General features: G+C 45.5%; 1 protein-coding gene across 2 annotated transcripts in view; it reads right to left on the reverse strand.

Moving 5' to 3' along the window:
• RNF128 (ring finger protein 128) overlaps nt 1-17,161 on the reverse strand; it is a 42,099-nt gene that overhangs the window by 9,584 nt on the left and 15,354 nt on the right. For both annotated transcript variants that reach the window (XM_075107072.1, XM_075107071.1), the window contains exon 2: nt 3,310-3,557. In XM_075107072.1, the coding sequence (XP_074963173.1) occupies nt 3,310-3,557 (248 nt within the window). The remainder of the gene's footprint in view (nt 1-3,309; nt 3,558-17,161) is intronic.

Genomic DNA, 17,161 nt, shown 5'->3' on the forward strand with positions numbered 1-17,161 from the left:
ATGTTTAAAACCTGGGTTATGTGATCAAACCATCCAGAAAAAGGGCCTTCACCAGAAGAAGCAAGCAGTCATACCAAGTGCAGAAACTGTACTGGCAAACAGCAAAGTTAAAGGTACTCAACAGCCTGACTGTCTATAAAACAAGAGATTGCCTCAGAAAGCACTGAAGTCTGAAGATATTTCTCAAGCCAAAAGAAAAGGAAGAACATCTTGCCAATATAATAATACCTGGAAGCCATCCAGTTCAAGCAGGGGTTACTACTAGTCCCATGCACAAATGAAACACGTATCTAGCCAGGCTCTTGTTTTCAAGAAGCCTTTGTAGAAGAGAAAGCATCTAGAAAATGGTCTCCCCTCTTTCCGTTCTACCCCTTAGTAAGCAAGTGGGACTCAATCTTCATCACCCTTTTCAGTCCAGGGCAAGGGCTCTCCTGGGGCTGTGGCTCAGTCCACAAGAACAAGCCAAATCTTCAGCTTGTCTTTTTTATGTTCATGTACCTGAATAGCATCATTATCACATATCACAATTGCTCATCATAGCACTCAGAGCAATTCAAAAGTGTTTGTTTTTGTTCAAGCGGTAGACTGACACTTTAAAAGACTCCTCACAATAGCAATATAATCCCACAGGGAAAGTAAAAAAGCAGACAGATACTTTGAAAAGTAGTAACACTGGGTAAAGGGATGCATTCAGAACAGCAGTTCACTGTAAAAGAGGGAAGATTAGTAATACTTAACTATCAACACACTGGACTGTTTCCTAAAGACACCCCCCCAAAAGAATGTATAACCCTTCGACATCCATGCAATAAAGGACACCAAACGCACTCCTTTACTCCACCAAACACCAGACTGATGTCCAGGCAATCCAAGTTTCCAAAGGGCTGAACGATGTGAGGAAAGCTCCTCATGTAGCATGCAAGCTGGTAAGTTGTTTGACTAATATTCAGTATTTCATGGAGCCAAAGCACTTGCAAGTCTCAAACTTTAGCTGTACACTGAAAAGCCACTCAGCTAGCTAACAGGGAACACTGTAGCATCACCTTTTATAGTCCACTTTCACTAACAAGAACTTCCTTGTTATTCTTTGCTTATCTAATCATTGTGAGGTCAGTTTTTGATACCAGGGTATAAAAGCAATTGAAAACAATTCTTGATTGTCTTGAGTTTCACTTTTATGAAACTGTACATTTTTACCCCCAGTAGCAGAGAAACTTTCTTCTAGTCTTATACTTTATAAAGCACTTTTTAAGGCTCCTTAATTTCAGTTCAGCTGAAACCACACAGAACTGGCATGTCATTTATCAATGTTATTTCTTCAGTCTACAGTAAAGTCCTCATGCACACAGAGCCCAAGATACAAACAGTCTGTGAAGGTGCTAGCTAAGCAGACTGGATTTTCCCAGTACTGTCTACCACTGAAGCATTAATAACATTTGTAGCTTGTGGAAAGCCTGATAGCTCAGAATAGAGCTGGACTGCCACAACTGCTCTGTTAAATACCTTCAAAGGAAGGAAAATTTTCATGTGATTTGATAAACAGTGTCTTTTGGAGACCAGCTTCTAGGGCACCCAGTTTTTCCTGCCCAGGTTTGTTTAGTATTGAACAGAGTTCTCATACTAGGGTAGATGGCAGGGAATGAAAGAGAATTCATTGGCAGGAGACAGTGTGCATCTCTGTCCACAGACGTCAGCATCAAGTTACAGAGCTCCATGTCATCCCTCATGATCGCTACTACAGAGACTCCAGAGGACATCCAGGAGTGGCAGTGCTACATCTCACAGGCAGTTGACAACTTACAATACTGTTCTTTCAAACTATTCCCTTATTGTGTCCTCACACCACTTCCAGGTGTGGCATAACAACAGAACATGCAAATGGGCTGAAACAAAGCACTTAGAGGAGGTCTAGTCCAGAAGCTAAGGCAGATACAGCTTAGGTGAGGCACAAATACAGTTTCAGCTCACTGTTAGCTCTCTAGTCCCAGTACGGATATGGCCAGCTGGCCATCGTCCACAAGATTACACTTAAACAACAGGATTTCAGAACACAAACTGGATTGAGTTAGGTTTCACTAGACTCTGATTACTAGAGAGAACCCAGCATTCAACTCTGGGAACATTGCTGTCAGACACCCTAGCTAGTCTTTCTGCCTGCCAAGAACAACAATGGTTCATGTTAACGTTTTAAAGAAGCCAGCCTTAAAATGTTACAGAAGCTTGAAACTGGCCTGAATTTCAACACCTGTGTCCAACTTCTGGCTTCATCAGCTTATTTCAGAAGGACCTTGCTCAAGGGGCCCAAAATCTTCAAGGCAGCCGGGAAGCTCAGTAGGGCAGGTCTTCTGCAATGGCACTTCTTTAACTATCTAACCACTGACCCAGAGATAATTCACATACTCTGAACCCAGATAGAGAAAAGATGCTCGTGTTATTGCTATCTGTAGGAGAGAGCTCTGTACCACCACCTCTTTCAGAGTTCAGGGAGCTCCTGCAAGAAGCACTGCAAATACCAATGGTCTCCTTTGCAAGATCCTGTTCCTGCCCATCACCTTTGACAGATGGGATACCAGGACTTTCTCACTTCTAAGGCTTTTGCTTAAGCCCTGAAGTAGCAGGTATAAAGCAGGTCTGATCACACTGAAGACAAAGCTGTAAGTACTAGTCCTATCAGCTCATCAGATTGTTGCAGAGAAAAGAGTTACTTGGAAACTTAACTCTCGAGCAACTCCCTGCCTGGGGTTTAAAAAGAACACATTTTAACACTGCTGTTTTTTCCAACTTGTAATTGAGCCTCTCACTGCAATTCTCAGAAGGCTTTCAGTCAGAAAGCAGCTTCCAGTGAGCAGCAGTTTCCCAACTGGTGGTCTATAGAGAGCTGGCCAGAGGCATGCACCATTTTGCAGACACATTTGCAGTCATGTCTCACATCACAGCTAGCACATAGACAGTACTACGTGGGAAGTGTGAGGGTCAGCTATAAGCAGTTTAGCTCTCACCGCCTCCAATACATCAGCGTTACACCTGCACTGCAGCTCAGGGAGTAAAATTTGTGACAAAGTTAGCTAAACATGATCATTTGCTTTTTCCAGACAGTTTACTTCTGCAGTTTCTTTGGAAAGTTTTAAAGCTGTTTCAAGGTATCTCTTAGCATTTTGAGGATCACACTCCTTCCTGTGGAATGAACAAATTCAGTAATTTTGGTTCCCAGCCAGTATTTTGCCCACAAGATCCACAGCATGGAGGCTCAGGGGTGTGTGTGTGTATATATATAGCAAAACAAAAAACCAAGGGCATGCACAAACTCACCTGATTCTTGGACTGAGCCCTTGTGATCCTGAGTCTCCGAGCAGAATAAAAAATAAAGTAGCCCATGGTTGCTGCCGTGACAATGAAAAATGAGACTGAGATGAAGAAGATGGAGTACTGATTCATCCAAGGACCATGCTTTTTCCCCACTTCAATAACCATAGACACTTTCATGCCACTCTCAATCCGGTGTAAGATCTCCATGCCTTTCAGGTTGCTAATCATAATTGCAACGATGCTTTCAGCACCTGCAAAGGAAAGGGGAATCCATGCTCAGTTCTCAGGTGTGATATAAATCATTGTTTTAGATGTTCCGACTCAAGTGCTAAAGAACAGACTGAATTTCTAACTAGCATTTGCAGATTCAACATGAGCTGCTAGAGTGTCATCTCCATGTGCTTGTTCAGCTGAAAGGTATGTCTGATTACTTATGAGCTACATAAGTGAACCACATTTAGATTTCGCTCCTCTCCATCGCACTCCTCACTCCTATATAGGACACACATTGTCGTTATTTTAGACTCAACACTTTGGCAATTTATGTTTTAACATGCCTTTGAACTACATGAAGTTAAAAACAAATCCTATACAGAGTGAGGTCACTAAGGATTGCGGTATCTCCAGGAGCTCAGGGATGCCAGGTACACAGCAGGTGGCTTAGGGACCCTTCCTGTAAGGGATCTGACTCCCTCCCTGCTCTGCTGCTACTTCTTAACACCTCTTTTCTTAATTGACAGTACTGCTGAGTACTTCCCCAGACACTGAGCAAAGCCATAGATCAGCCTTTACTTCTGTATTTTCAGAAGCAATCAAGAAACATTTGAGTGAAATTCGGTTGAACTATAAATGTTGTTGTGGGTTTCTAATGCAAATTCAGAGGGAAGCAAATATTGAAGTGTGCTTGGCTTTTAAACAGTTGGTGGCAGATGGCACCCTCCATCCAGATTTTAACAACAGATTTTGTTTACTCAGTTGCACATCATGACAAGTCATCAGAGGAATCAATGGTTTTATGGTAAGATGACACTTCAAGCAACTCTGGTCACCAAATACAGACCAGAACAAAGCTGCTTTCATTTTGGTGACAAGCAAGTGCTTGAGGACACTTGATACTGTTTGCAGGAACGTCAGGCAGTCCCAATAAAACATAGAGGCATTTAGGAGGGGAAAAGAAAAAAAAAAAAAAGGAGAGAGGGAGATGAGTAAATTGTCACTGGCCTCTAAACTAAATACAAAAGACGACTAGCCAGTCAGGAATCTCACTGCATTGAAACATCAGCTGCACAACATTAATATTGATATTGCATGATGAAGGAATAAAAGGCTATTACAGAAGTGCTATTTTTAGCTAACCTCCCAGCCAAACACTTTTTAACAGGAAGACCATTTTTTTTTCCCCTCCATTAAAAGAAACCTTACCAAACATTCAGCTATCAAAAACCCTAGAATTGGTGTTAAACCGCAAAGGCTCTCATTTGAGAAAGCGCTTATTAGTTTTCCAGCTTGTGCAAGTAATGCCTTTGATCCAAGATGGCCAAGCATGATGTCTAGCAACTCTGCTCAGTGTGACTAAACTCATCTTTTATTCAGAAACCTCCTGTAATGAGAAGAACATCACACAGAGAAGGTGTGGGGAAGTCAGCCACACTGCAACTACTGTTGTTTCTGATGAACTGGGGCTTATACCTCAGTTATAAAATGAGCTGGAATCAGGTGTTAGGACCAAGTAAAGAATTAAGCGTGGGTCAAGTCAGAAGCCGAGACTTTCATAAACATGGAAGAAAATGTGGAAGAACAGGCTGTGACAACAAGAAAATAAAAAGCCTGCCAAAAAAAGCAAAAAAGCTCATTCTGCCTTATTCGCCTTCTGCATGTCTCACTAGTCAAATATAGCTTGTGGTTATGCGCAATGCGAGACATAGTGTAGGGATTCCTGTTAATGAAATGTCACCATCAGCCTGCAAAACCACTTCAGCTACTAAGACACCAGCTGTGAACAAGTTTTACCCTTAAAGAAAAAAATGTTCCATTTAAGTTTCAGGCTAATCAGTTCACCAGGATGTCATTAGATGACAGATTGTTTATCCTGACACTTTTCCCCCCAGAGATTTCTCTCACAGTTTCAGCTCTGCTTTAGATAAACACACAAGTGGTCAGCTGGTGGCTTTGACACTGGAACACAAGTGAGAGCGCTGTTATTTCCATCAGCAATCTGCACTGTTTCCCCCCACCCCCCAACCCCACCCCAGCCTTGGAGCAAACTGCCACTGACATACATCAGCATCCATCTTCAGTATTTTGTAATGCAAGCTCTTAGGACCAACAATTAATTTCTAAAGGCAAGTACAGGTGAGCTAACTTGACATCACATGAATTTAACTAAATGCCTTGTGCCAACAGGGGAAAAGAATCCAGAAACCACCCTAATTTCTGGCCATCACTAGCACAGGAGTTTAGTCACTTCAGGATGTCCTTTTGGACAGGGACTAAACAAGGCTCTGGCACCATCACATGGGGCCTGTCATGGGGGCATCACCTACCATTCACCAGGTGAAACCTGGCAGGAAACAAGGCCTCCTTCACCTGCCAAGAGATTCAATGATGTCTTATTAGCCTGAAGTTAAGACAGAAGTCCAGAATCCATGTTTAGGACTACTGCTGTGCTTCTGGACTAGAATCAGCTAGAATCACCCCCACCCAACACTCCCTGAGCTGCTAGATGAGTCCCATCATGACAGGTACTGAAACATATTACTGTGGCATGGAAACCACCAAACTAGACAGGGGCTCTTGACAGTGTTTGGGCATCTTAATGGAAATGAGCTATTTGAGTGCACATCTGCAGAGGTGTCTCAAGCATAGCAGCTGCCCTGAACTGTCAGCTTCCCCCCACCCCAAACTCCAGAAAAGCAGGAAGAAAGTCAGTTAGTTGTACATGGCAAAAGACTCACAGACACCCAAGTTCCTTGCCCAGGCATCAGCTTTTGTGGTTCAGGTAAAGCTTCCTGTAACAGTTTTTAAGGGACATTAGAAGGTGAGATTAAGCTGCTGCCTGTTTAGTTAATAATAGGCTCATTACTAAACAGAAGCAAGACCTGTTTAAACATTTGCCAGCCCCTCTCTCATCTCCTGTGAAATTGGACAGGGAAAGTTATTCCAGTCTAGACAAATACAATCTGCCTCTGTAGATGTGGAGTTTTGCAGAAGGTACCTCCCAAATCATAGGGCAGCACACCGGTCAAAATCTGAAGGACGCTGTTTTGCAGCTACAGGTTGGCACAGACTAAGCACAAGAACTACAATGGTTTGTTGGGCTGGAGGAAGAGCTGGGACACAAGCACAGTTGGCACACAGAGAGAGTGCATGACTGGGATTAAAGTTTTACCTTCCTGTATCAGGTTTACTTAGATGCAGAATAGAGCTGCATCTATGCATACCCATATAAATACCTATATTAAAGTCTGCCCTGCAAAAACTTCACTTGTGCTGCCATTACACGTCTCTTCCCTGTAAACATGAAGTTACAGGTTTGGCAATCCAGCAGAGAAACGCGATGTGCAAGAGGTTCACAGAACTGGGACTATTAACTTTTGCACAGTAAACACCTGCTTTTTCACATTCATGAAGGGGATTACTGTAATCCAGTGCTACTCTTTGTGTGCTACAGATAAGTCTATTTTGAACCAAGCAAGTTGTGGGTCCTGGAGAACTGTCACCCCACAATATTTCGCAGACTGCAATGTAATCTAATCAGTGCCTTCAAAGCAGTCATTTTTAGCTAAAACCCACAATCTGTTCATGCATTAAAGCACATCTAGGCAAGGATTAGATCTTGAGGCCAACCAAATCCCCTGCTTCAAAAACAAGGTATGCCAAAGCATTGCTTATCTGATTTAGATTAAGTGTACACGGTGTACAGGATAAGCAGAACTGTAGCATTCTGAGCCATCACATATGACTATGTGCCAGAGGAGTAGGCCCCTGTGTGCCATTGCTAAGTGTGGTGGGACTCCATGGCATACATCAAGGCAACACTTGCATTGCAGATCCATGCTGGAGCACAGCGTTGATGCCTCCGAGGTCTCCACATCTCACAGAGCTATCATCATAAACCCCCTCCTCACAGAAGCAGCTTGGAAGAGCTGTCACAGCGTGTCCAGGGTGAACAAAGCTGCAAGCTGATTCCCACAGGAGGTGGGATTTTCAGACTTGCCTAATTTTTGTCCTTCTTCCCCCATGCAAGTGAAGGAATGAGAAGCCTTAGCAGCTTAGAGGAACTACTTCCTTCCCAGGCATATTATAAGTACAATTACAACTTCCAGAAACACTATGATCAGGTTTCTCTAGGTGTAACAGGGATTATTTTTTTTTAATAAAAAGGGAGCTGGTTTTCCTTAGATACTGATTATTAATATCCAGTAATGAGCACTCCTTTCCCACTCCTCTTTTGGGACCTGTTGAAGTTGTCCAACCTTTCAGGTAGTTACAGTACAGCTTCCAGGTGGTCTGGAGTTCAAAGTGTCAAGGAGATTCAGAGATTAAGGAATGCACCAGGTTTTGCAGTAATTAGAGGCTACATGACTGAAGGCTTCCTCCCCAGCCCCCAAAACTCACTACTATTAAAGCCTTTCTATAATAGAGAAGGAGAAAATAAAACATTGGAGGGGAACTATACTAGCGCTCCAGGTGGAGTAAATACAGCAGAGTAAGACTTAAAAGCCCAGAGACTACAGCCACAGCGTGCAGACTTACAGGAAGGTTCTGCCCACAAGAGACTCTGCAAGGGTGACACCGAGGTTGCTCGTGGTCTTGATTTGAAGCCTGTACTACAGGGGAGCACAAGCAGGGCCCATCAGCCCTCCAAGAGCACAGCTGCTAGCTATATGTGTAAACATAACAGGCAGATTTCACCTGGGATGAAACTTAAATGCTACCTTAACCATAATTACAATTTATCCCTAGTGTCCTGCATCTCCAGCCTTGCAGCTGAGCTACTCACTGCATGAGAACATCAGAACAAGAATAGGGCACTGCCTAAGCTTCACCCATTGCTGCTTTCTCAGCAACTATCCCTTCCAAGACAGCTTTGGTAAGCAAATCTTCCCCTGAGGGGAGCAGGGTGTTGCTATAGCAGTGTGTTTTTCAAGGTAAATTCTGCTTCCTGGACACCAGTGCAGGTTCCTACAAGTTGAAACCACTCCACACACAGCAGCTGACTCCAGAGGACAAAAGGGTCCTCTTTGTGCATGCTGCTCTTCCTCAGAGCTCCAACCAGTTTGAAGCTGTTGCACTTTCAGATCTTTGCCTTTTCTTCCAAATCTTAGAAAAAAAACAACAAAACACACAAACCAACAACAACAACCAAAAAACTTTGCCCCTATCTTAAGCTTAACGTAGCTTTTGCATTGTGCGTTTAATAAAACTGAAGCACAAGCTGGAAAGGGGAGGACAGAGAACACCTCCAGTAATTTAAATCTGTTGGGATAGCAAAACCCCCTCAAGTTATGAAGGCCACATTTCAGTTCCCCAGCTAATTAACTGCCAGAAAACAAGTTTAGTTTTAAGGAAACGTTTTTCAGTGTTTGATTTTAAGGAATCTTTATTGTAATACCATGTTTCTTATTCACCACTTGAGTTTCAAAACCAAGAAAACCGAACTGGCTCAGACCCCTAAACACAACACCAGCTTTCCAGCTGTATGCTCTTCTCTGGTGCAGCCCAGCACCTGACAGAAAATGTGCCTTCAAAACTTAAGTAAAAAATTCAGTTATGAAACCTGCCATCTCTGCACACTTTCCCTTCCTCTACCACTGGCTTTGATACCCCACCTAACACCAGAGAGTCCATTAATTCAGTCTAAGAGAAATGTTTAACGTTTTCTCTGCGCAATACTCTGAGGCAACACTGACAAATGCTGTGTATGTTTTTCCAACTCCTGTGAGGCCATAGCAAAGTGAATAATTAACTCCCAGCTGTTTGACAGCTTTGCATGTCATGGAAGCCAACTCAGGAACTCCAGCTCTAAGTCAGCTCCTCCAGCCTCACTTAAAATTGGTTTCTCAGCTCATTCAGGCATTGGAACTGTCTTGCATTGTTGAAACTTGATTCAAACCAACCAAATTCAGCTTCACTTAAGTCATGAAAGACCCTTTTATTTCAGCTTAAAGGCCTCAGTGTAACCTGGGGAAAGTTCTATAGATCTTTATTTCCTCAGATAGCAAAATCCAAACTCCTCTGATGTCTCTATCACCTTTACCAAGAACAGACAGTAAAACACCACGATGGGACCCTTTCCCCTTTGGGAGCGGACCCAGATACAACATAGGTGAAAACACTTGAAGTCGTCAATAGTTTTATAGGCATTTTTAAGAAAGAAGGTATTAAACATGATAAGTAGGCAAGTTATTTCAGAACAAGGAAAAAGCTAGCATGCAACACATGTGCTCTAACATTTCAGATCCCATAATTCCCCCCCCCTTCTGATGTCCAAAGCTCTGCATCATCATTAATCAGGGTGAAATTAAGCACCCAGAGTTTTGCCAGTATTATTTCACTTTGTACAGACAGTGCCTTGTGCAACCCACACATCTGCCATGGCACAGCCGCAGCTTTCTCTCCCCGAGAGCCAGCACAGCACACCCCGTGGCTTACCAAACACTTCACTCAGGCATACCCATAAACAGTCTTTGGTCTTAGTGGCATCAGCAATCCATTTCAACAATGTAGAATCACAGAAGAGAGTCATAGAATCATTAAGGTTGGAAAAGACCTCTAGGATCATCAAGTCCAACTGCCAACCCAACACCCCCAGGCCTCCTAAACCATGTCCTGAAGTGCCACGTCTACGTATATTTTGAAAACCTCCAGGGAGGGTGACTCCACCACCTCTCTGGGCAGCCTGTTCCAATGCCCGACCACTCTTTCAGTAAAAAAAAGTTTCCCAGTATCCAATCTAAACCTCCTGGAGCATCTTCAGGCCATTTCCTCTTGTACTATCACTAGTGACTTGGGACAAGATACCAACACCCACCTCACTACAGCCTCCTTTGAGGTAGTTGTAGAGAGCGGTAAGGTCTCCCCTCAGCCTCCTCTTCTCCAGACTAAACAACCCCAGCTCCCTCAGCTGCTCCTCATCAGACCTGCTCTCCAGACCCTCCACCAGCTTTGTTGCCCTTCTCTGGACACGCTCCAGCACCTCAATGTCCTTCTTGTACTGAGGGGCCCAAAACTCAACACATGATTTGAGGTGCAGCCTCACCAGGGCCGAGCATGGGGGCACGATCCCTGCCCTGCTCCTGCTGGTCATGCTATTCCTGATACAAGCCAGGATGCTGTTGGCCTCCTTGGCCACCTGGGCATGCTGCTGCCTCATGTTCAGACAGCTGTCAACCAACACCCCCAGGGCCTTCTCCACCATGCAGCTTTCCAGCCGCTCTTCCCCAAGCCTGTAGCATTGCATGGGGTTGTTGTGACCCAAGTGCAGGACCCGGCACTTGGCCTTGTTAACCTCATACAATTGGCCTCAGCCCATCAATCCAGCCTGTCCAGATCCATCTGTAGAGCCTTCCTACCCTCATGGAGATCAACACTCCCACCCAACCTGGTGTCATCTGCAAACTTATCTGAGGGTGCACTAAGTCTCCTCATGTAGATTATTGATTATATTAAACATCTATATATTATATAGATTATATTAAACAAGATGGGCCCCAAAACTGAGCCCCAGTGAACACTTCTCATGACCGGCCACCAACTGGATTTAGCTACATTCACCACAGCTCTCTGGGCTCAGTCATCCAGCCATTTTTTTTGCCCAAAGTGTACACCTGTCTAAGCCATAGACCTCCAACTTGTCTAAGAGGATGCTGTGGGAGCCAGTGTCAAAGGCTTTGCTAAAGTGCAGGTAGACAACATCCACAGCCTTTCCCTCATCCCACTAGGCAGGTCACCTGGTCATAGAAGGAGATCAGGTTGGTCAAGCAGGACCTGCCTTTCATGAAGCCATGCTGGCTGAGCCTGATCCCCTGGTTGTCCTGCCCTTGCCTGGTGAGCTCACTAAGGATGAACCACTCCATAATCTTCCCTGGTACCGAGGTCAAGCTGACAGGCCTGTAGTTCCCCAGATCCTCCTTCCGGCCGTTCTTGTAGATGGGCATCACATCAGCAAGCCTCCGGTCATCTGGGACCTCCTGTGTTAACCAGGGCTGCTCATAAATGATGGAGAGTGGCTTGGCGAGCTCCTCCACTGGCTCCCTCAGTACTCTCAGGTGGATCCCATCCGGCCCCACAGACTTGTGAGCGTCCAGGTGTCACAGCAGGTTGTAAACTGCTTCCTCCTGGGTATGGGGGGTTTATTCTGTGATCCATCCCTGCCTTCCAGCTCAGGGAGCTGAATACCCTGGGGATAACTGGTCTGCCTGTTAAAGTCTGAGGCAAAGACGGCGTTAAGTACCTCAGGCCTCTCCTCATCCTCAGTGGCATTGTTCCCCTCTGCATCCAATAGAGGATATTCTCCTTGGCTCACTTTTTGTTAACATATTTGTAAAAAAAATTTGTTAGCCCTTACAATAGTGGCCAGATTGAGCTCTATCTGGGCTTTTGCCTGTCACCAAAATCACCAGATTCTCTCTGCAAGACCTAACGAGATCCCTGTACTGTCCTTGAGTTGCAGGCCTCTTCCAGAAGTGTTAAACTCTCCTTTTTTTCCCTGAGTCTCAGCAAAAGCTCCCTGTTCACCTAGGCCAGTTGTCTTCCCCGCTGGTTCATTTTATACCACACAGGGACAGCCTGCTCCTGCACCTTCAAGACTTCCTTCTTGAAGAACGCCCAGCCTTCCTGGACCCCTTTGCCCTTCAGGACTGCCTCCCAAAGGACTCTCCCAACCAGTGCCCTGAACAGGCCAAAGTGTGCCCTTCGGCAGTCCATGACAGTGGTTTTGCTGACCCGCCTCCTTACTTCACCAAGAATTGAGAACTCTAATTTCATGGTCGCTAAGCCCAAGATGGCCTCCAACCGCCACATCTCCCACCAGTCCTTCTCTGTTTGTGAACAGGAGGTCAAGCGAGGCACTTCCCCTGGTAGGCTCACTTATCAGCTGCGTCAGGATGCTATCTTCCACACACTCCAGGAACCTCCTGGACTGTTTCCTCTCTGCTATGTTGTATTTCCAGCAGACATCTGGTAAATTGAAGTCCCCCACAAGTACAAGGGCAACCGATTGTGAGAGTTCTGCCAGCTGCTTGTAGAATGCTTCACCTACCTCTTCATCGTGGTTGGGTGGTCTATAATAGACCCCCAGCAGGATATCTGCCTTGTTGGCCTTTCCCCTCATCCTTACCTATAAGCACTCAACCTTATCATCACAATCACTGAGCTCTATGCAATCAAACACTCCCTTAACATACAGAGCCACCCCACTGCCTCACCTTCCTTGCCCATCTCTTCTGAAGAGCTTATAGCCATCCATTGCAGCACTCTAGTCGTAAGAGTCATCCCACCATGTCTCTGTGATGGCGGCTAAGTCATAGCTATCCCGCTGCACAATGGCTTCCAGGTCCTTGTATTTGTTGCCCATGCTGTCTGCATTGGCACAGATGCACTTGAGTTGGGCTGTCCATTTCACACCCAGCCTTGGTATGGCACCCCTAGGCTCCTCTCTAGCAGGCCTGGCTATATCCCCTTCCCCCTCTGTGAACCTAGTTTAAAGCCCTCTTGATGAGCCCCACCAACACATGAGCAAGAATCCTTTTCCCCCTTTGAGACAGCTGAACTCAATCTGCTGCCAGCATGCCTGGTGCCATATAAACCTCCCCATGATCAAAATCCAGTGACACCAGCCTCTGAGCCATGTGTTAATCAGGTGAGTTTTCCTGTTCCTTTCAGTATTATTCTTCCCAGCCACTGAAAGGACTGAGGCAAAACACTGCCTGTGCTCCTGATCCTTCAACCCATCACCCCAGTGTCCCAAAGTCCCTTTTGATCGCTTTTGGGCTTCCCTCTGCAACCTTATCGCTGCCCACCTGCACAACCACCAGCAGGCAGTAATCAGAGGTCTGCACCAGACCAAGGAGTTTCCTAGTGACATGTCTGCCCCGGGCCCCAGGGAGGCAGCAGGCTTCCCTGTAGGGTGGGTCTGGTTGGCATATTAGGTCCTCTGTCCCCCTCAGAAGGGAATCACCTACAACAGTTACCATCCTTTTCTTCTTAACAGAGGCGGTGATAATGCGTGGGGCTGACTGACCCTCCCTAGGCACCCCCCTGGATGGACCTTCACCTACATCCTCATTTGCCTGGCCCTCAAGTTCCAGAGCCCCGTATCAGTTGTGTAAGGGCAGCTGGGAAGGTGAGGGAGGCCCAGAGGGGATTCACCCATCTCCTCAAGCAGGGACCTGTTTCCATTCCCCCCATCGCTTAGGTCCCCTCCTTCTGTTCAGTGGCAAGAGGGTAGGGGCCCCTTTTTTCCTTGTGGAGCCTCCATCCGCCACCTTGGCCCAGGGATGGCAGGGTACAGCTCCACCAATTTATCTCCCTCTCACACTTCCTGATGCTCCTTAACCTTTCCACTCCCTCCCCTCAGCTCTGCCACCAGGCTGAGTACATCATTCCCCTGGACACACTGCAGCTGCTGTCCCTGCTGCCCTCCCATACGCTCAGGCACCCCTTGCAGCTGGAGGCCTGGGCAGCTGCATGGTTGTGTGGGGCTCTGTCTGGGTCATCACATTCCTTCTGGCAATGGCTTTTGGGCAAGTCCTGGAGCGCGACGGCCACTAGCTGAGTCACCCTTTAGAGCCAGGAAGGGGGACTGTGCCCTGCCTGCACGAACCGCCAAGCTGCCATGCGAACAGCCGCACCACGCCCTGTTGGTACACCCTGCTCCTCACGCTCCCTGGGGGCTGCTCCTGCATGCGAGGGGCTTTGGCCACCGTCACCCGTGTCCAGGCCCATGCCAAGTCAGAGCTGCCACTCGCCAGGAGCTCACGCCTCCCCGCCCTGGGGAGGGCTGGGGTAGCCTCTCTCTCCCTGTGCTTTTGCTACTTTAAGAATGGTCCCCTGGCACGATCCTCCACTCTGGAGCTCTTCACCTTGGTGACTTCACCATATATTTTAACCTATTATCCAACTAACACTAAATTTTCCTTAGTATTCAACTGGTTTTTTAATATCAAAGAGAAACAGTTTCACAGAAGTCACTGGAGTGGGAAGGGAAGGAAAGGAAACAGTACAGTAATTCTATCTGAAAGTTAAACATTATCTTTCCCTGAGTAGAAGGGGTTTTCTGACAGTCTAGCCATGGCTAGCTGATTGGAAGTTGTTTAATATCACCATGGCAGAATGAGTCAGAATAAAATTCATAATTTATCTGTTTTTTTTTTTTTAAATGATATCCTTTTTGTTTTATGAAGGAATTAAACACCAATTCAGCAGACAACAAGGAACTGTTTTCTTTGAATGCTTTAAAAGGACTGAGAAATGAAGGACGCATTAACAGATTAAAGGCTGCAGGCATTCTGCTACAGCTGAGCAAGTTCTGCCAGAGAACTACTACAGGATGAAGAATTTTATTTTTAAAGAGCTTGCATGATCTTGCAGAGAAGTCTTCAGATAATGCAGTCACACAAGAACTGTTCAAAATACCTCAGCAGTAACCCATCACACACCCTTTCCGCAGCTATAGAAAGCCCCAGCTGACATGCTCAGAAGATGCAAAATGGAAGAAATTACTTTTTATTTTGATTGCTTCACATACAAGAAGAGCAAAAAGCATACTTCAGAGTCTTCAGAGTTTGAATTCTGAAGGAAACGATAGGTTCTCCTTAACCACAGCAGAATCACTATCTGAAGACTCTTTACAGAGATGAAATACAAACCCTGGCCTTGGTCAGATGGTGGCTGGATCTTTGCTGTTACCTACATGATGTGGTGCTTGCAGCACAGACAACCAGCACTAGCTGTGCCTTCAGCCTTAGTCAGAGGAGCTAGGACTATTTGCCTGGCATCCCTCCGACTGCCAACATCAGCAAAAGGCATCAGGAGATCAAGCCAGCTCCTGTACTCTGACATGAAAGACACTGTCAGTTGACTCTCCAACGATTTCTTACCAGATTAGTACACCTGGCTCTTCAGGCATGTAAGAATAATATTTACTACACTATCTTTCAGGTTCAAAAATGAAAGACACAACATCTTGAATATACTTTATCTCACTGTATTGAAATAGTAAGAAACAGGATTTCTGGTGGTTATCAAACAGCTTGGCACAAGTTTAAGTTTACTGTTATCTGTTACAGTAGAATGGAAAATAAACTAACAGTGTACACAGCCTGAGCCAGTTATTACGGACATGATGTAATTCACCGCAGATGAAAGCCAGTGCTGCACACAAAAGCCATTGTGTCTCAGCACCATGCTACAGACCCAAGGGCTATACCCAGCGTCAGAGAAGTACTATGAAACCAGATGCCTGCACGCTAGCTCTGCTCTCATCAATGGCACAATGCTGACCAAAAAAAAAAAGTAACAATTGCTCTTGTCCACGTGCACAAGGGCAAGCCTTATCAGGAACAGAGTCTGACCGAGCAGCACCTATCCCAGCGCTCATTCTCCATCACAGACACTGTCAGAGGAAACGTCATTCTCATGCCTTTATTGCCCTGCGATAAGCTCTCCCCTTTGCAAGAAGGGAGGGTGACTGAACTTCCAGGAGCAATTTAAGCCTGGAAAAGCTGACATGTAGGTAGGCTTGTCCCTCCCTCTTCTCCCACTCTGCATGCTCTCCACCCCAAACATTACCTGGCACCAAGATAAAAGAATTGCTCACTTCCAGGCTACTTTGCAGTTATTTAAAGCAACAGTCCCTTATGATCCCAACTTTTTGGTTGAACTGTCTTCTTGCTCACACTACCAACTAAATTTGATGAAACCTACTTTCAGCTTGCTTTACTTGGCAGCTGGCACTAGGCCTGATCTCTTCCTCCTCAACATACAGGTCTTTCAAACTACAGAGGTAAACATTCAACAGCAAGACACTTGAAAAAGTAGCAAAAACTGGCAGGAGTACTCAGGAACAGGAAGCAATAGCCAGAGCTTTAAAAAGAAAATTAAAGGAAAAAATAAAGAAAAAGGGAGAGGGAAGAAGGAGCATTACAGAGAAATTTAAAGACGACAGCGAGCCTTAGAAGATCCTCACCATGCTGAGGACAAAAGAGAGGGAAGCAGCAAAATTCCCTGTGCTAACTGGTGGTTGTGTTGTGCAAAAGTGACACCTATTTTGAAGAATTCATGCCCACCACAGTCTTTGCCGGGGAACACATACCACCACGTGCTCCTCACCAACACTACATTTATTAATAGGACTACACTGCTTGGGAACTACCGCCCGTGTTTGTCTAGGGAGGCTTTTCGGTGAGGTTGGCTTCCAGATCAGTCACCCAACAGTTACTGTGTGGATAAGGAAGATTTCTACACTAGGAAGTGTGGGGAAGCTTTGAAAAAGCAGGCTGAGTGTCTAAAGGAGCACATCAAGACCAAATGTAGTTTTACATGACAGGAGTTTCCATGGGTCCCCAGGGAATACTAGAGGTGGAAACCAACCTGCACTATTTAGTTTAAATAGTCTTAAAAGTTATTATTTGCCAAGTGAATCCAACAATTATCAGTCTTTTTTTCCCCCTCCTTTCCCCCCTGGGCCTTTAGGCTTATGTAAGTGCTGCCTGGCCCTAAATCTTAGAACATTTAGAACATGAAATCATCCTTTAAAACAGCAGCCAAGACAGTACACTTAAGGGCACCAAGATGAATGAGCTCTGTAAGACAGCTCTCTTCACATGCTGTTTAGTCAGTGGCACTTGCAAGT

This window comes from Phalacrocorax aristotelis, chromosome 11 (assembly GCF_949628215.1).
Source record: "Phalacrocorax aristotelis chromosome 11, bGulAri2.1, whole genome shotgun sequence".
Taxonomy (NCBI): domain Eukaryota; kingdom Metazoa; phylum Chordata; class Aves; order Suliformes; family Phalacrocoracidae; genus Phalacrocorax; species Phalacrocorax aristotelis.